This window comes from Podarcis bocagei, assembly GCF_964188305.1.
Source record: "Podarcis bocagei genome assembly, chromosome: 9".
Lineage (NCBI taxonomy): Eukaryota > Metazoa > Chordata > Lepidosauria > Squamata > Lacertidae > Podarcis > Podarcis bocagei.
In genome coordinates this window covers 53,418,907-53,434,518 of record NC_138134.1, presented here as the reverse complement: position 1 = coordinate 53,434,518, position 15,612 = coordinate 53,418,907, and the positions used below count along the sequence as shown (strand labels likewise).

Here is a 15,612-nt window from a genome sequence, read left to right as displayed (position 1 = left end):
TGTTGACCCTATAGCTATTTGGCCTCCAGTCATTTCCCTTTAATGCCTGCACAATTGTCAGTGGGAAGACTTTAAGAGGATTGGCAGCACCATTCCAAGACTGTTGGTTATGAGAATCCACCCCATTTCAACACTGAAAATATTTACTGCCAGGCTAGGATCAATGCAGACAAGAACTAGCAGATATCCTGACTTGCCTGCACTAGGTACAGGCCGCAGGCTGGAGAAAGTATTCTTTCACATAAATAAAGTTATAAATATTCTGAATATTTCAGATGGGGCTTTCCAAGCACCAGAGAGATCTCTTAGATATGGCTGGCCATATCCATGATGAAGTGTTATACAGTTTCCAGGTGGGCACCATGTTCCGACCTTAATTTTGGAAGCAAGCCACCAAGAGGTGACTTTCTCAGGATACAAAGGCTAGGGGTGAACTACTCCATTTGTTCACTTACATGCAAAATTTAAAGGTAAAGGTAAAGGGACCCCTGACCGTTGGGTCCAGTCGCAGACGACTCCGGGGTTGCGACGCTCATCTTGCTTTACTGGCCAAGGGAGCCAGCGTACAGCTTCCAGGTCATGTGGCAAACCAGAGCTGCGCACGGAAACGCCGTTTACCCTCCCGTCGGAGCGGTACCTATTGATCTACTTGCACTTTGATGTACTTTCGAACTGCTAGGTTGGCAGGAGCAGGGACCAAGCAACAGGAGTTCACCCCGTTGCAGGGATTCGAAACGCTGACCTTCTTATCGGCAAGCCCAAGAGGCTCAGTGGTTTAGACCACAGTGCCACCTGCGTCCCTCCCACATACAAAACTTACCATGCTTTTAATAAAATGCAGCTGTAGAGATTGCGATCTGCAGTAGGAAGACCAGTGTGGATGTGGAAATGGGTAGGGAAAAGTACTTCTTAACTCTTTCTCACCTCTGGTGGCTCTCCCCACCCCACACACCTAAAATCTCCACTACCAACTGCTTTTCCGCTTGCAGGGGGGAAAGATATGTGTACAATGTGTGATGTGACATCACCGTACTTTATATTTCCTGGCACAGCCACCAGCAGCCAATGGTGTGAGCAAATTGTACAGTGTGCTGATGCAAGCTCACACCTTGTGCGACACCAGGCATGAAACTAGGAACACAGGAAGGAGGGAAATGCCTTTCCGCATTTCCTGCAGTGTCCAGATCTACCCACTCGGCAGGGAACTGAAATGGGGCTTTTCCAGATATTGGATATTGGTTTGTGACTAGTCAATTGTGACTCCAATGCATGATTTCCCCACTTATGGGCTAAGTGCCCCTCCTCATAGGTGCTGGGATGCACAACATCAATAAAAGGAAAAGAAGAAGAGGTCAAAAACAGCAGCACAGCTACCTCTGTCCTCTGCCAAGAAACAGCACTGTGTCCCATCCATTTCTTCTGAACTTGATGTGAGGCTACTGTCTTTGAATCAGGTGTTGCAGGATTATTCCCCCAAAGGCCAAAAATGTGATAAAAGATATCCTTCGAGCCAATCATTTGGAGAAGCCCTTAAGACACAGCACTATTGCTAAACATTCATCTGCGCAGCTTCAGGACAAGCGCCAAGGCAACTGGAGGCTGGCGGAGGAGGAATAAAACTCTTGATGGAGTGGAAACCTTTACGTCTTGAGCTGTTTAATCTTCAGGGCTTAGGGACCAGGTGGTAGGACGGTTGCTTGTGGACTCATAAAAAAAGAGGATACGGTTCAGCAAAATGAAAAGGACAAAATAGGACACTGATTTGCATAAAAATTGCATAAGCTAATTTATATGAATAGGTGCAGATTTTAAATGACATACCACAATTTAAACAGAAATACAATCCATCTCACCATTGTGGGGAAGACTATGACCTGGTGATCTTTGTGCCTACTCCGTCTGCTGCTTAGGTGCTACCTGCAGTCCCTGCTCCTTAATGGATTTGAACAGGATAGCCTTCCACATAGAGCTATATCCTTTGTACAGTAGGCCACATGATGATCCTAGGCATCCAACCACTTGGAGGCATCATAAGAAAATAAGAGGAGCCCTTCTAGGAATCCAAAGGGAAACAACAGGAGACCATCTACAGAGTATCGCAGCAGAAATGTTTATTCTGTAGAAGTGTGAGGAAGAAAAAAATAAGGTGTATGCACATGGTATATCCCCCTAAACAAACAAAGAAACCTAAAAAATATTCCAGGGTGATTGAAAGTTTTGTCCCCTTTAGTTCCAGCATCAAGTATATATCCAGGCAAATGGGATTTGCAACAGTTCGGTAGAAAACAATCCATTTTCAAGGCATTAAACATCAAAGTACATATTGGAATTATTTTCCAGTGTGTTTGTGTGTGTGTGTGTGGGGAGCAATTATGTTTTCTATATATATTTATATAAATCCAGTTCTTGCAACATGGCAGATGTAAGAGTTTGTGTCGCTTGTGAATCTTTATTCGTTGCTGTAGATGCAGCAGTGTTGGGGAGCATCCAGTCCTTGAGTCCACACTTTATAAAATGCATAGGAAAGAGACACTGGATGCAGAGAAAAAGAAAACATGTTTTCTTTAAATGAAGCATTTATTACCACCCCCGTTGACGGCATCGCTACTCTGGAAACTCCACGAATTCGCCTTCGCCCCCCCTTTTAAAGCTATCTATGGCATAGATATGCCTTAAGACAAAACTCCTCTACAAGCACTTTTAAAACAGCTGCGAGGTTGCTTGCATGTACTAAAGTGGTGAGAGATTGTAAGAAAAAATAATGTTAATATTAAGAAAGCTTGCAAGACACTGTGATACCAAATTAGAGCCTTTGGGGAATCTTAACAAGGAAGGAAAATTTTATTGTATGGATATTGTTAGGCTAGAGAAACTATGAATATGGGGCGGACTCTTTTCTGTTGACACCAAGTCAACGGGAGGAAGTCTCAGCTCCTTCTACTCAGAACCAATGTTCAGTGATGCCAAAAGCATAACTGAGTGATTACACCCCACAAGATCAGTTGTTTCTCCAACACAAATGTGCTCCTTAGCAAACCTGTTTCGGAGAATAAGTGTACTGCTTAGATCCAACCTGTTGTGGAAAGAGCTCTTAAGCTCTCACACAACAGCCCACACAAGCCTGGAAGGCATGCCTGAGACAGGTGTTCCCAGCACAGAAAGAGCTTTTAAATCTCTCCGCCTTGCGGTGCATTTAATCTGTGTGATGTCAGCTGGCCGGCGACCAACCACAGAAAGCTGCAATTGCATAAATTAAATGCATGCAACTTATGAGTCAACTTTATGTCTAAATTGTCAGGAGATGTGTCTTGTAGAGTTAATTAGCTCCTTCCCCCAAGATACATACTTTATTTCATTTCATAATTCAAGCATTGTGAGAACTTGGATCAACAATGATGCTTGTATATTTCACCTCTTCAAAGCACACCATATCCTCCATACTAAATAAATCCCTGCACATGGAAACCTAGATGTCAAGAAGGGTTGTTCTAGCCTAGTCACCCCTGACACGCTAGTTTTCTATGTGGGTGCTCTTTGTTTTTGTGTTTGTTTTGTTTTGAAATTTTGAAGCAGTACACTCCATGAGACTAGGCCTATGATACCAGGAAGTGGTTTCATGTCTAATCAAAACAGGACAACAGAAATGGTGTGGGTCACACAAGCAATTTGTCGTATGCTTTGTTAAAAATCACACAGCACCTTCCTATACACATCTATTTAGAAATTTCACTGAGTTCAATGGGTCTTGCTCCTAGGAAAGAGAGTATAGGCTTTCAGCCTTAAGGCACCATTAAAAAGTCACTGTTGCAAATCATTTTTAATACTCCATGATCCACTTCGTCCTGTTAATCAACACAGTTCTTTCTTTAACACAACTTTGTGATGCTACCCCTTACCTGATGTGTGACATACTTTATGTAAAGCCCTCAGCGATACACTTAAAACTGATTTCGAAGCATGGTTGCTACTCAGCATGAAAGCTCCCATTGTAGTTTTATCTGGGTACTTGCCGAAAAATTCTTGTGACAGTCACAGAAAATCAGCATTTTGTTTGGTAATGTAGGAGGCAGTGGTGGAGCTTCATGCTCCACCGGAGGGTGGAGAGCAGGTGGGGATGGGGCTGGAGCATATCCTAGCGGCATGACGTGCCACCTGCAGGGGCGTGGTGTGCATCCTGGGGGCATGGCACCTAGCGCGGGTGGGGAGCAGCCATGATGGCACCCCACCGGGATCGCACTGCCAGAGGCACTGCGCTCCCCCTGCACCCCTCTTCCTCCACCAGTGGTAGGAGGCGATTCATGGGGAAAGTCACCATATGGAGGTTGCTTGAAGTGACTCCACATACTGGAACTAGGAAGATAGGACTTTAGGGAAGAAGCCCAGAACATGCAGAAGGCCCCCAAACACAGCAATGCCGTTGTCTTACTGTATTTGAAAATTAAGAAAGACAGCGCCATCTAAAGAGGGGAGGCCTTGTAAGACTGTTATGTCTTGAGTCTAAAATCACCTAACGGCACTACTGACTCAATGAGGCAGTCATTGCCACATGACCAGTTTCTTGTGTGAAGTGGCACAGCACATAGGTGAGACACTTATTATTGCTACAACCACTCAAAAGTGCCAACCTGATGGCGAGATGCTATACACAAGCTGGTGGCCACCATGTGGAATAATCAACACCACATAGCAGCTGTAACTTCGTAAGCAGCAACGTCTCCTTAAGAAACATGCTACAACAACAGACTTGAGCTTCTGCTGGCATATATATATATATATATATATATATATATATATATATATATATTCTGACTGAAGAGTGTTCTGTATTATTAAGAAGAAGGAATAAAACAAGCAGCACAGAACAAGCAAGCATACCTACAGGAATGCCGACCCTTGCAGAATGTAACTGCCTTCATTTTACCGGGGGGGGGGGGCTAGCTGCAAGATGAGCCCCAAAATAACAAAGGAGGGAGGGATATAGAAGCTGACTAAAATTGCAGTTGTCAAGGAAATTACAAACCTCGCAATCCACCGAGAGATGTTTCCATCCTTTGCTTGTGTCTTGACAGACTGTAATTTGTCATATAGGATGAAGACTATCGATCATACATACAGTTTCTGTGACTGTCTGGTAAACAGAATAAGTCTGAGCCCCAGACTGGATAAAGAACAATGCCTCATAGCTCAGAATCTTTCCCCAGAAGCTGACTAAAAACGGCTACTAATAACTGTCAGCCTGTGCATATTTAACAATTTTGCTCTTTTCTGGTTGTGTGTGTGTGGCCTTTTAAAAATTTGCTCTTGAGAAAGAATTATTCATGAGATCCTTCACTAATAATCGGATGTGAACCGGGAACGTGAAGAGTGGGAGAGTGAAAAAAGCAGGGCATCGGCGCTTTGGTGTCTCTTTGCTATCTCACTTTCTGAAGTTCTTGTCTTAGCCACGATGGCAAAGGTTGTCCCAGTCTGTGCAGCAGTTTGGATAGTTCCACATTGTGATCTCTGTAGTAGTTTGAAAGGAATGCCCTAGACTGACAATGAGGAAAAGAAAGCAACTGTCAGACTGAGTCCTCTGCATAGGATTTACCTAAAACAATAATTCTTATAAAACCCTTTTCTCAGGCCACTTGAAAGCTATAGGGGGATCTCAGCCAACCCCTTAATAAACTTGTTTCTCTGTTCTACAAATCAAAACACATGCATAACTCATATATATTATTCATGGCAGTCTTGCTTTTCTCATGTGATGGATGTGCCTGCTGGGCTATATAGAGTCATCTTAAAATCTTGGCTATATGTAACTCCATCTTGTAATTTATTTTTTATACTGAATATGCTCTGTGTATGCTTCTGCTATTTTATGTAGGGCTATGTGTTAGTTTGCACATATGATTATGATAAATCAATAACAATTAAACAAAAAAACGGATGTGCCTGCTTTTGTGAGCAAAGTCACATGAAGTCAGATGTAATGTTTGATCACTGAACTTTGCTAGAGTGTTCCTTGGGTGGGGTGGCAGACTTCATTACTGCTTGGACACTGGGTAGCATTTTGAATCAAAACTTTACTTTGGCATGATTTCACCTAGGTTTGGCATCGGTTTGGCCGCCTCTCGATATAGCGTCCAAAAACTTGGCATGAGGGTTCCTGAAGAGGGGATGACAGACATCAATGCTTGGATGTTGGGCACTATTTTGATTCAATATGGCAGATCCAAACGTGACTGTGGTGTGAATTTGCCCCCCCCAAAAAAAACTTGGCACAAGGGTTCCTAAGTTGGGGGTGAGAGTCTTTGAATGCCAAGCACCATTTTGAATCAAGATGGCAGACCAAAATGAGACTTTGCTGTGTCTTCACAATTTTTTTAGCGTGAGGGTTCAAACCCATAAATTACACTATCCATTTTAAAACCACAATATGGTTTGTTTGTTTTTTACAAAAAATATCCAGGGCAGCACTAGGCACTCCCCACTAGTATATTATATTTCTGATAATAAGCTTTCAACAGGAATCACTGCCATTAGCCCTGCACAATAAAGGCACAATTCAGTTTCCAATCAGGACCAGCAACGAGGGTTAGCAGTGTCAAGGCCCTGCTGAGATTCCTGCCTCTACAAGTTGCCCATTGTCATCCCCTCAGATCTTCTGGTCTTACTGCTTCTCACTGCTGCTGCTAAATGTTTGGCATGTGCTCTCTGAGCACATGAGTAATGACAGGAGAAGCAGCAACCTCTGCTTGCTTTCCCCCCTCCCTCTGGTAGGTCAAGTGGATTGGTCCTGGACAAAAAGGGCAAGCCAATAGGCAGCAGCAACAGAAGGAAGACCCACTCAGAAAAGGGGAACTCCTTGGTGGCATCTTGCAAACCTCCAACTGAACCTGGATGTGGTACTGCTCCTAGTAGTGAACCCCCCTTTTTTCTTCATTGAGACATTAAAATGGTACCTAATGTTAGTATAGCTGTAAAGTTTAGATATATGAAGAAAATGGTACCTCTTGATCCATTGGTGGGTATTTTCGGCCTTTACTTTTCCCCAGGCATTTTGTCTTTCCTCCTTCCAGTAGTTGACACCAAAACCCTTTCTGAGGGTCAAACCTACAAAAGTTTGCCTAAATTAATGGAAGATGTACATGGGAGAAAACCAAAGCTTCTCAACACTCAATGGCAGTCATCTCTGGCAGTCATTTTCACCTATCCAATGCAAAAGAAATCTGGGCAAGAATTTGAAATGTCAAACTTAAAAATCAAGGATGGAGGAACTGTATATTTTTTATAAAAAAAATCATACTAATGAAGGAAGCAAATATATTAATTTTGAATATACTGTGGCAGCATATGTAAAATGCTGGGAAAGTTTGCAACGTTTTCACTATTTAGTAGATGTTTGGAAGGCCGCAGAATAATTGGTTGGAATATAACAGTAATTAGCTGCCAAATGTATTTTTTTTTTCTTTGCCTTGGGCTTCTTCCGATAATAGCAATGAACCTGAATATACCCACATATAAAAACACATTTCAGATATAGAGAGGTATTTTCCCTCCCAGCTCGGTCTGTTACTTCTATTCCTCAGCCCCTAAATTGTATTTTAGTTGAGGTATCAATTAAAATTAAATAAATCATTGATTTAAAAAGGATATGTTGAGAGGAGATTCATTTCTATCTACAATTTCCCAATCTCCTTTTTGCATAGCAAAGTACTTTTGCTAGCTTCCAGTAATTTCCCAAGAGGAGAAGCAATGTCACTGCCTATGCACAAGGAAAGAAATAAAGCTGTAGAACTTATGCTCCAAACAATATATATGCTTTCCAGGAAATGTATATAACTTTATCAAGAAACAGTGCTAATTTGACAAGCTTTTAAAAAGTTTCTCCTTTTAAAATCTAACCCCAAATTACTTTCCTCTTCCTCATTCTCTATAACTACTCTCTTTTTCCTTTTTACTCTTTCCATTTCTTTAATCAAGTAAAACAAAGGCAGGCAGATGATTTGGTGCAATGGTGCCCTTTTAAAAAAGGGGTGTGGTACCAAGGCACCTCAACTGACCATAAAGAGGAGTGGGGAAGTGGGGAGGTTGGGGGAGTGGTATTCTACAAATTATACACCTACTCATGTTAGGACACCAAAAATAACTGATTACAGGAAAAATAATAAGGTGGAGCTGAGGAAAATCAGGACAGGCAGCTGTCAAAAAAAGCCCAGAAGAAATGTGTGCTTTGCTGCCAACTCTGGATGAGCCCTAAGCAATGAAACTGCAGAAGCTTGCATTGATTTTATAACCACTGGTATTGCGGAGAGTGGGCAGAATCCACTGTTGTAATATAGTTACTGATTCACACTTGTGTGCATGAAAGGGTTAACCAGAGCTCAGGTTGCCAATGAGGTGGAGCTTAGTAGGCTCCCTACAGCCTTTTGTTTTCTCCCTCCCAGTCTTTCTCTTTCTGTTTTGTGGAACAAGCAAATAGCCATGTGGCAATGGCTCACTACAAGTGGGCTGAATCTCTCTAAAATGATATTTTATAGTCTGCATCTTTGCTCACCCAAAGATAGCATGATCCTTTTTGTAAGGAAACCAAGCACATTAAAACTTGGTTAGATTTACATCTGCATTCAACCATCTTTTAAACAAACCTTTAAAATACTTAGGAGAGAATAAATCACAGATAGTTAGCTTTGCAAATAAGTGAATATTTTATTCCCAAGAGTTTCCAGAAGTTACAGCAAACAAGTCTCCATCCGTGGGCAGTACATCGAAGATGAAAAAGGTTCCAAATGACTTAAAAAGGAAAATAACTTGGTTACCTTACAAAAAGAATCATGCAATCTTTGGGTTAGCAAAGATGCATACTATAAAACCCAGATTGGCCTTTATTTTTATGTACATCTGTATGCATCCTGAGCCCACTGAACATGAAAACATGAGAACCTCCTGAGAAGATAATGTGACTTCAGAATGCTGAGCATTTCCAGTCTGTTACCCAATAGTGCAATGGGTGAAGATCTTTATTCTTGTGTAAACTTTCACCTAACAACCATACAATAATTACCTGTGCAAAATTCAGATGCAGAGGATGACAACCAAAGGGTTTAAAAAAGGAAGTAAAGGGGACTTACGTTAGGGCTTCTGAATAATTATAATGAGGAGAAACTCCCAAAAACTTTTGAACTTCATCCATTACGGTTGCTGGGTCACTTCTTAGCTGCTGTCCATCAATTATTAGCAACTGTATGGGTAGATAAATTGTTTGTTTAAATAAACATCTCAGATGAAGTGTGAGTTAGTGTTGCTTGAATTACAAGATACCTAGACAAAAGATGAGTATGTGATTGGATCTTGTTTTCTATGATACAACACTACAAATGCATTTACAAACTGTAAAGGCAACATATTTGCAAAATAAACTTGCCAGATGACCACAGAACTGTGTGAATGCTTCCCCCACCATCCCCAAAGGTATATACTGAAAAGTGAACACACAAAGAAATGTTGTCAGTACACTCACTGGTCCTATCTCCACCTCACATTCAGTTTGGTGCCTACATGCATGAAGCTGTAGACCTCAATGGATCTATAGGAGTAATATTCAATGCATGGGGCAGGCTCCTCCAAATTTTTCAACCTGGTACTGGTTGCTCGGTCCCTGCTCCTGCCAAACTAGCAGTTCGAAAGCATGTCAAAGTGTAAGTAGATAAATAGGTACCGCTCCGGCGAGAAGGTAAACAGCATTTCCATGTGCTGCTCTGGTTCACCAGAAGCAGCTCAGTCATGCTGGCCACATGACCCGGAAGCTGTACGCCGGCTCCCTTGGCCAATAAAGCGAGATGAGCGCCGCAACCCCACAGTCGGTCATGACTGGACCTAATTGTCAGGGGTCCCTTTACCTTTACCTACAAGTACTCCAACATTTAAACTGTTTTTAATTCTGAATTTTAAGTTCTTCTAACCAGCCCTTGGAACTGCTGGTGATGATGATGATGATGATGATGATGATAATAATAATAATAATAATAATAATAGACTCCTATGAATATAGATGACAAATATAACATGCTGCTATGGTTGCAAGAAGCTGCACACAGCTTTTAAAGTTTCCTTGCTGGATATCATTTTTGACTGAGCTTATTTTAAATTATTGAAATTCTGAGTGCACATTATTAATTATGAGTGCCCCACAACTGCACTTTAGCACAGTTGCTAAGTGCTTACGGTTACTAGCCTTTGTAACTCCAACCGGGCAAGCTGAGAAAGAGGCTCATTTTAGAAGAAAGGAAGCAGACTGAAGGATCTGCAGTCACTCTGATAAAATCAGAGCTGGCATATGTGTTACATTCCTGGCAATGGTTGGCAGGGCTGCAGTCTTACTACAACAAGAGGAGGTCAATCAAACTCCTAGTGGGCCACTGGTAACAGTGTGTGGGCTGTGTTTGGCTTGAGATGCAAATTGTGTTCTCATGCCTCATCATGGGCTCAGAGAGGTAGGCACCTCTGGCCCTTTCAAGCCTACTGCTGCTCTGCATGCACACAAACATCACAGACCTCCCTCTTTCAATTTTCCAGTGTTCTCTGGCACAGATAAAAGCCACGTTCAGGCATTTGCCTGAACATATGAACACATGCATGCCATCCCGGCCCTCCTGTGTCCCTGGGCAAGCCAGTTGCTCTTTAGATCTTTGCACGACTAGCATGGAGGTCTGATGAGTTTTTTAAACTGTTTGATTGAACTCACTAAGGAACCTCATGAGCGGGAGAGCTGGCTTTTTTCTGGGACGTTTTCTAAGTGCATTTACCCAGACATGCTTTAAAAAACGCATTAGAATTTGCACTAAGAGTGTGAAGATTCTAGAGCAGCTGGCATGCCTGGAGAGAATGGAGGATTCTGCGTGAATGCATATCCTTGCCCACATCCCTGGTAGATCCTTTTACATTGTCAGGCTAAAGCAGTAAAGCAAAGTGTCATGGCAGGAGGGAAAGAGGAGCCCTACAATTCTATCAGTCCTGGGATACAGAGCAAAAGTGATGTCTTCTCAGCACTGGATTTGCTGGAATTCCGTGCTGTGGCTGAATTTAGGGGTTTCTTGCCCTTCCATGGCACATTTGCAACACCCTCAAGGCAGAGAAGGAGAATGTGTGGTCTTCTAGATGTTATTGAATAGCAACACACATAATCCCCCAACCATTGGCTATACAGGCTGGGGCTGATGGGAGCTGGGGTTCAAGAAAACCTGTAGGCTCTCTCCTGCTTCTCCTAAGGTCAAGTTCACACACAAATAATTATTATTAAAAAGCAGGGCTAGAGGAATTTATTTATTTTTAATAAACTTTAGGCAGCAGCAACATATTTACAGTGGTACCTCGGGTTACATACGCTTCAGGTTACATACGCTTCAGGTTACACACTCCACTAACCCAGAAATATTGCTTCAGGTTAAGAACTTTGCTTCAGGATAAGAACAGAAATCGGGCTCCGGCAGCGTGGCGGCAGTGGGAGGCCCCATTAGCTAAAATGGTGCTTCAGGTTAAGAACAGTTTCAGGTTAAGAACAGACCTCTGGAACGAATTAAGTACTTAACCCGAGGTACCACTGTACTTCATTTTTAGCAACCTTCTAGGGAAAATATCTCAAAATTCCTCAGCAGAACCCCCAGTTTTAAGATACCAATGGGTTTTTCAGCTCTTTAAAAACTGAACTTGTGTATGAATGTGTATGCTGAAGTGCTTTGTCTTTTAAGATGAGCCACAAGATGAATGCTTGAGGTTTATCAATCCATTATTAAACAAGCTACAATATTGCAATTCATTATTAAGCATGCGACAATATTAAACATGTTACCAAGTTATGATTATCATTTATCACAGGGAAATAATTGGCAGAGAGGGAAAGTTACCTGTGAAGTGGGGAAGTGTGTTAGCCACCTTTCTATGTGGATAGCATACCAGCCAGGGGTCAAACATCTTTTCTGTAGAGCCTTCAGGTCACTGGGTGCCCAGTCATCAGAAGTAATCACTTCATAGAAATTGAATTTTAGGGCAGCTGAGTCCTCATGAGAACGCTGGTGCTAGTTGAAGAAAACTGAATGTTAATTAACCACAAGTCAGGTGGAATGCCTGATATTTCCCAATCTTTTCTCCCCAATCTAGCTACTGTCATTCACTGTAGTGAGTTCTACATTGGAATGCCCCTGAAGATGGTTTGGAAACTACAGTCAATACAAAACGCCACTGCTCTCCTTTTGACTGGTGTGGGCTGGTGAAAACCTTTTATTTATATTATTATTAATATTGATTAAATTTATATTCTGCCCTTAATCCAAATATCACAGGGAGGTTTACAACATAAAAACACAAAATAAAAATGCATAGCATAATAGCAACCCCCCCCCCGAAAAAACACCTCCCCACCAACCATTCTGAAATACCTGGCTCACTGGAACCAAAGGTCACTGATGCAGTGGAACATAGGTGAAAAAGATTCACTTGCCAGTGTGGGTATCTAACACTGTGTCTAGGTGTTTGACATCTGATTTGTACTTGACTGCAGTACAGTTGTACCTTGGTTTTTGAACAGCTTAGTTCACAAACAACTTAGAACTTCAACATCGCATACCCGGAAGTAGGTGTTCTGGTTTGTGAACTTTGCCTCGGAAGCTGAACATCTGGTGCGGGTTCTGTGGCTTCCGATTGGCTGCAGGATGCTCCTGCAGCCAATCAGAAGCTGTGCCTTGGTTTCCAAACGTTTCAGAAGTCAAATGGACTTCTGGAACGCATTCTGTTCGAAAACCAAGGTACGACTGTAGTGCTAGAACTACTTGCTCATGGCTTCTTCTGCCCAACCATCTCTGATAAGGTGAAATGGGGGCAGTGCTAACAGAGAAGGAACCAGGTCCTTTGGTAAGACACAAAGATATGACTCCCATGATGCCACAAGTAGTGTATATGAACTAGACTTATCACTACTGTTAGATCACTTATTCAAGTACAAGCTCCATACCTGATACCAGGAATATGCCCGGTCTGATGGATCAATGAGAATGGTGATGATTTTTGCCTTGGGGATCAAGGAGAATGCACGCCTGGGAGCATCTTCTGAATGGAAATAGTTGGCACTTTTCTCAAACACGATATCAGTGGTGAGGTTAGAAGGAGTAGGAAAAAAATTCATATACCTGCAAGCAAGTAAAAAACCAATGTCAGCAATGCTGATGGGGATGGGAAAATACATTAAACCAGTTATTTCCTCTCACTTCAAAGTAAACATTACAACACTTGGAAGCCTAAGCAGCACGGTCAAAGATACAGTGGTGCCCCGCAAGACGAATGCCTCGCAAGACGAAAAACTCACTAGACGAAAGGGTTTTGTGGTTTTTGAGCTGCTTTGCAAGACGAATTTCCCTATGGGCTTGCTTCGCAAGACGAAAACGTCTTGCAAGTTTGTTTCCTTTTTCTTAACACCGTTAATACAGTTGCGACTTGACTTCGAGGAGCAACTCATAGAACGCGATGTGGTAGCCTTTTTTGAGGTTTTTGGTGATTTTTGAAGCTTTTCCAAAACTTTTCCGACACCGTGCTTTGCAAGACGAAAAATTCACTAGACGAAAAAACTCGCGGAACGAATTAATTTTGTCTTGCGAGGCACCACTGTATACATTGGGGAAACTAATGAACAAATAGATGCCCCATCAGTTAAAATAATAGCAAAGCCACTTCCAGACCTGGCCAGGAGGTGGGGTTGCAGGCTTCATGCCCACCCCATGTGAGCGGGGGCTGGTTTCAGCCCCCGCGAGAGCCGGGGAATACCAGCTGCGTCGTCTGCCCAGCCAGCCAATCAGGTGGCTGGGGTGTGTGGCCTGCCCTATTTAGGGCTGGCGCAGCCGGGGCTCGCCCTCTTTTGCCAGCTAGCCCCCACGTTTTCCCACCCTCCCTCCCTTTAGGTAGGCTTCTGACTTTGCTATGGACTTTGGTCTGTCACCGCAAGGGGCATGGTAGGAATTTTTCCCAATTGGCGATTTGTGGCCATTTGGTTTTTCGCCTACCTCTTAGCAACTCGTCTCGGCATTGGTGGTTAGGCATTGGTAAGAAGGGATTAAGAGGATGTGGGGGGGGGGGAGGAACGCCATCACCTCCCCCCAGAGAGCAAAGGGTGGTCCGATAAAGGACTCCGGGGGGCGTGGCCCTGTCTGAAGCCTATGGAGGTGTGGGCCTAAGGCACGCCCCCGAGCAGTGACCCGGGGGAGCTCCTAGTTGACGTGCCTCAGCAGGAGACTCCCCCTCTATGGTGTTAACCCTTCCCGGTCTTCAGCAAATGGGCTGGAGCCGGATAGTCGATAGGACCAATGCCTAAGCCAATGCCTCTCATTCCTGAATTCAATAAAGTTGTGGCCTAATTCGCCCATTTAACCTTAATTCTGGTGTCCGGTGTCTTTATTTATCCTTGGTGGGGAGTGGGAACTCGTCACGCAAAATGATACTTCTACTTTTCCTTTCCTTTCCACATCATTCCCCACACTGAACTTGAATTTTTCATTGCTGCTGATAATAATTTATACAACATCGAGAACAGGCAATTAAAAACAAATTAAAAGGGACATAAACAGAATAAAAATGAAAATCTAACTCTTTCCTCAACTGTGTTTGTTTATGAGGAATGTAAATATTGATACTGTAAAGTCAGACGAGATGAAAAAAGTGCAACATTTTGGCAAGCATCACATCAGTACAAACTGATTTCTTATTCATTCTCAAAGCACTATGCACCAAAAACTTATCTGGAAATTATGTAGATGTCACAGATACTTCTATAATTGCTCCTCTGTGGTTTGGCATATGCTAACAATGGACATTTACTTTGTTTTGTTTTTCTTCCACTTACCAGTCAATTCCCTTGTGATAGTTGTTGCCATTAAAGAACTGAACCTCTTCAAAGGTTTTTGGACTAGGGAGATTACTAATGATGGAAGGATGCATAAGGAGAAATAAATAAAGCGCTGTTGTTCCTACAGGGGGAAAAACACAGAAGGCAGGATTATATGATAGTGTAGGGAAGGGTAAAAGATGTAAAGCATCTCAGTAATGGAAAAGTATGTTAAAAATATGTATTTTATATATCAACCCTGGCAAAGGTTTATTTTAATTGCTTTTTACTTAAATCCTTCTCTCTGGTGAGTTAACGAGGCCTCTACTGACTACAGTGGGAAGTATGTATATATGTTTAAAAGTAAAATTTATCCTGGATCTGAGAAATCTTTTCAATACGATAATGATCTACTTTATGTTCATTTCATTTTTAGATATCCTTCTGGTTTGACATGTTCCTGTCCATCTGAAATATTAGGTGGCTCAATCCTTTGTCTAAAATAGTAGCTATCAAAGCAAACTCACTTACAGTATTTTAATACTTTTTTGGAAGCCGCCCAGAGTGGCTGGGGAAGCCCAGCCAGATGGGTGGGGTATAAATAATAAATTATTATTGTTGTTGTTGTTGTTGTTGTTGTTGTTGTTGTTGTTGTTATAAAAGTTAACTTTCTCTGCTACTTTTCTCTCAAGAGCACGTGGTAGGTATCCACAAATCCATTTTTCTTTTCATTCGCACAGTCCTGTGAGGCTGAAAGTACTATT

The 15,612-nt window shown here is 42.4% G+C and overlaps 1 protein-coding gene across 2 annotated transcripts in view; it reads right to left on the bottom strand.

The window, feature by feature from the left end:
• Positions 1-3,843: 3,843 nt before the first annotated feature.
• Positions 3,844-15,612, bottom strand: part of NDST4 (N-deacetylase and N-sulfotransferase 4) — a 141,414-nt gene continuing 129,645 nt past the window's right edge. For both annotated transcript variants that reach the window (XM_081208075.1, XM_081208074.1), the window contains 6 exons: positions 14,867-14,990; positions 12,989-13,163; positions 11,886-12,056; positions 9,114-9,223; positions 6,993-7,095; positions 3,844-5,531 (listed from right to left, as the gene is read on the bottom strand). In XM_081208075.1, the coding sequence (XP_081064201.1) occupies positions 5,412-5,531; positions 6,993-7,095; positions 9,114-9,223; positions 11,886-12,056; positions 12,989-13,163; positions 14,867-14,990 (803 nt within the window). In that variant the 3' untranslated portion in view covers positions 3,844-5,411. The remainder of the gene's footprint in view (positions 5,532-6,992; positions 7,096-9,113; positions 9,224-11,885; positions 12,057-12,988; positions 13,164-14,866; positions 14,991-15,612) is intronic.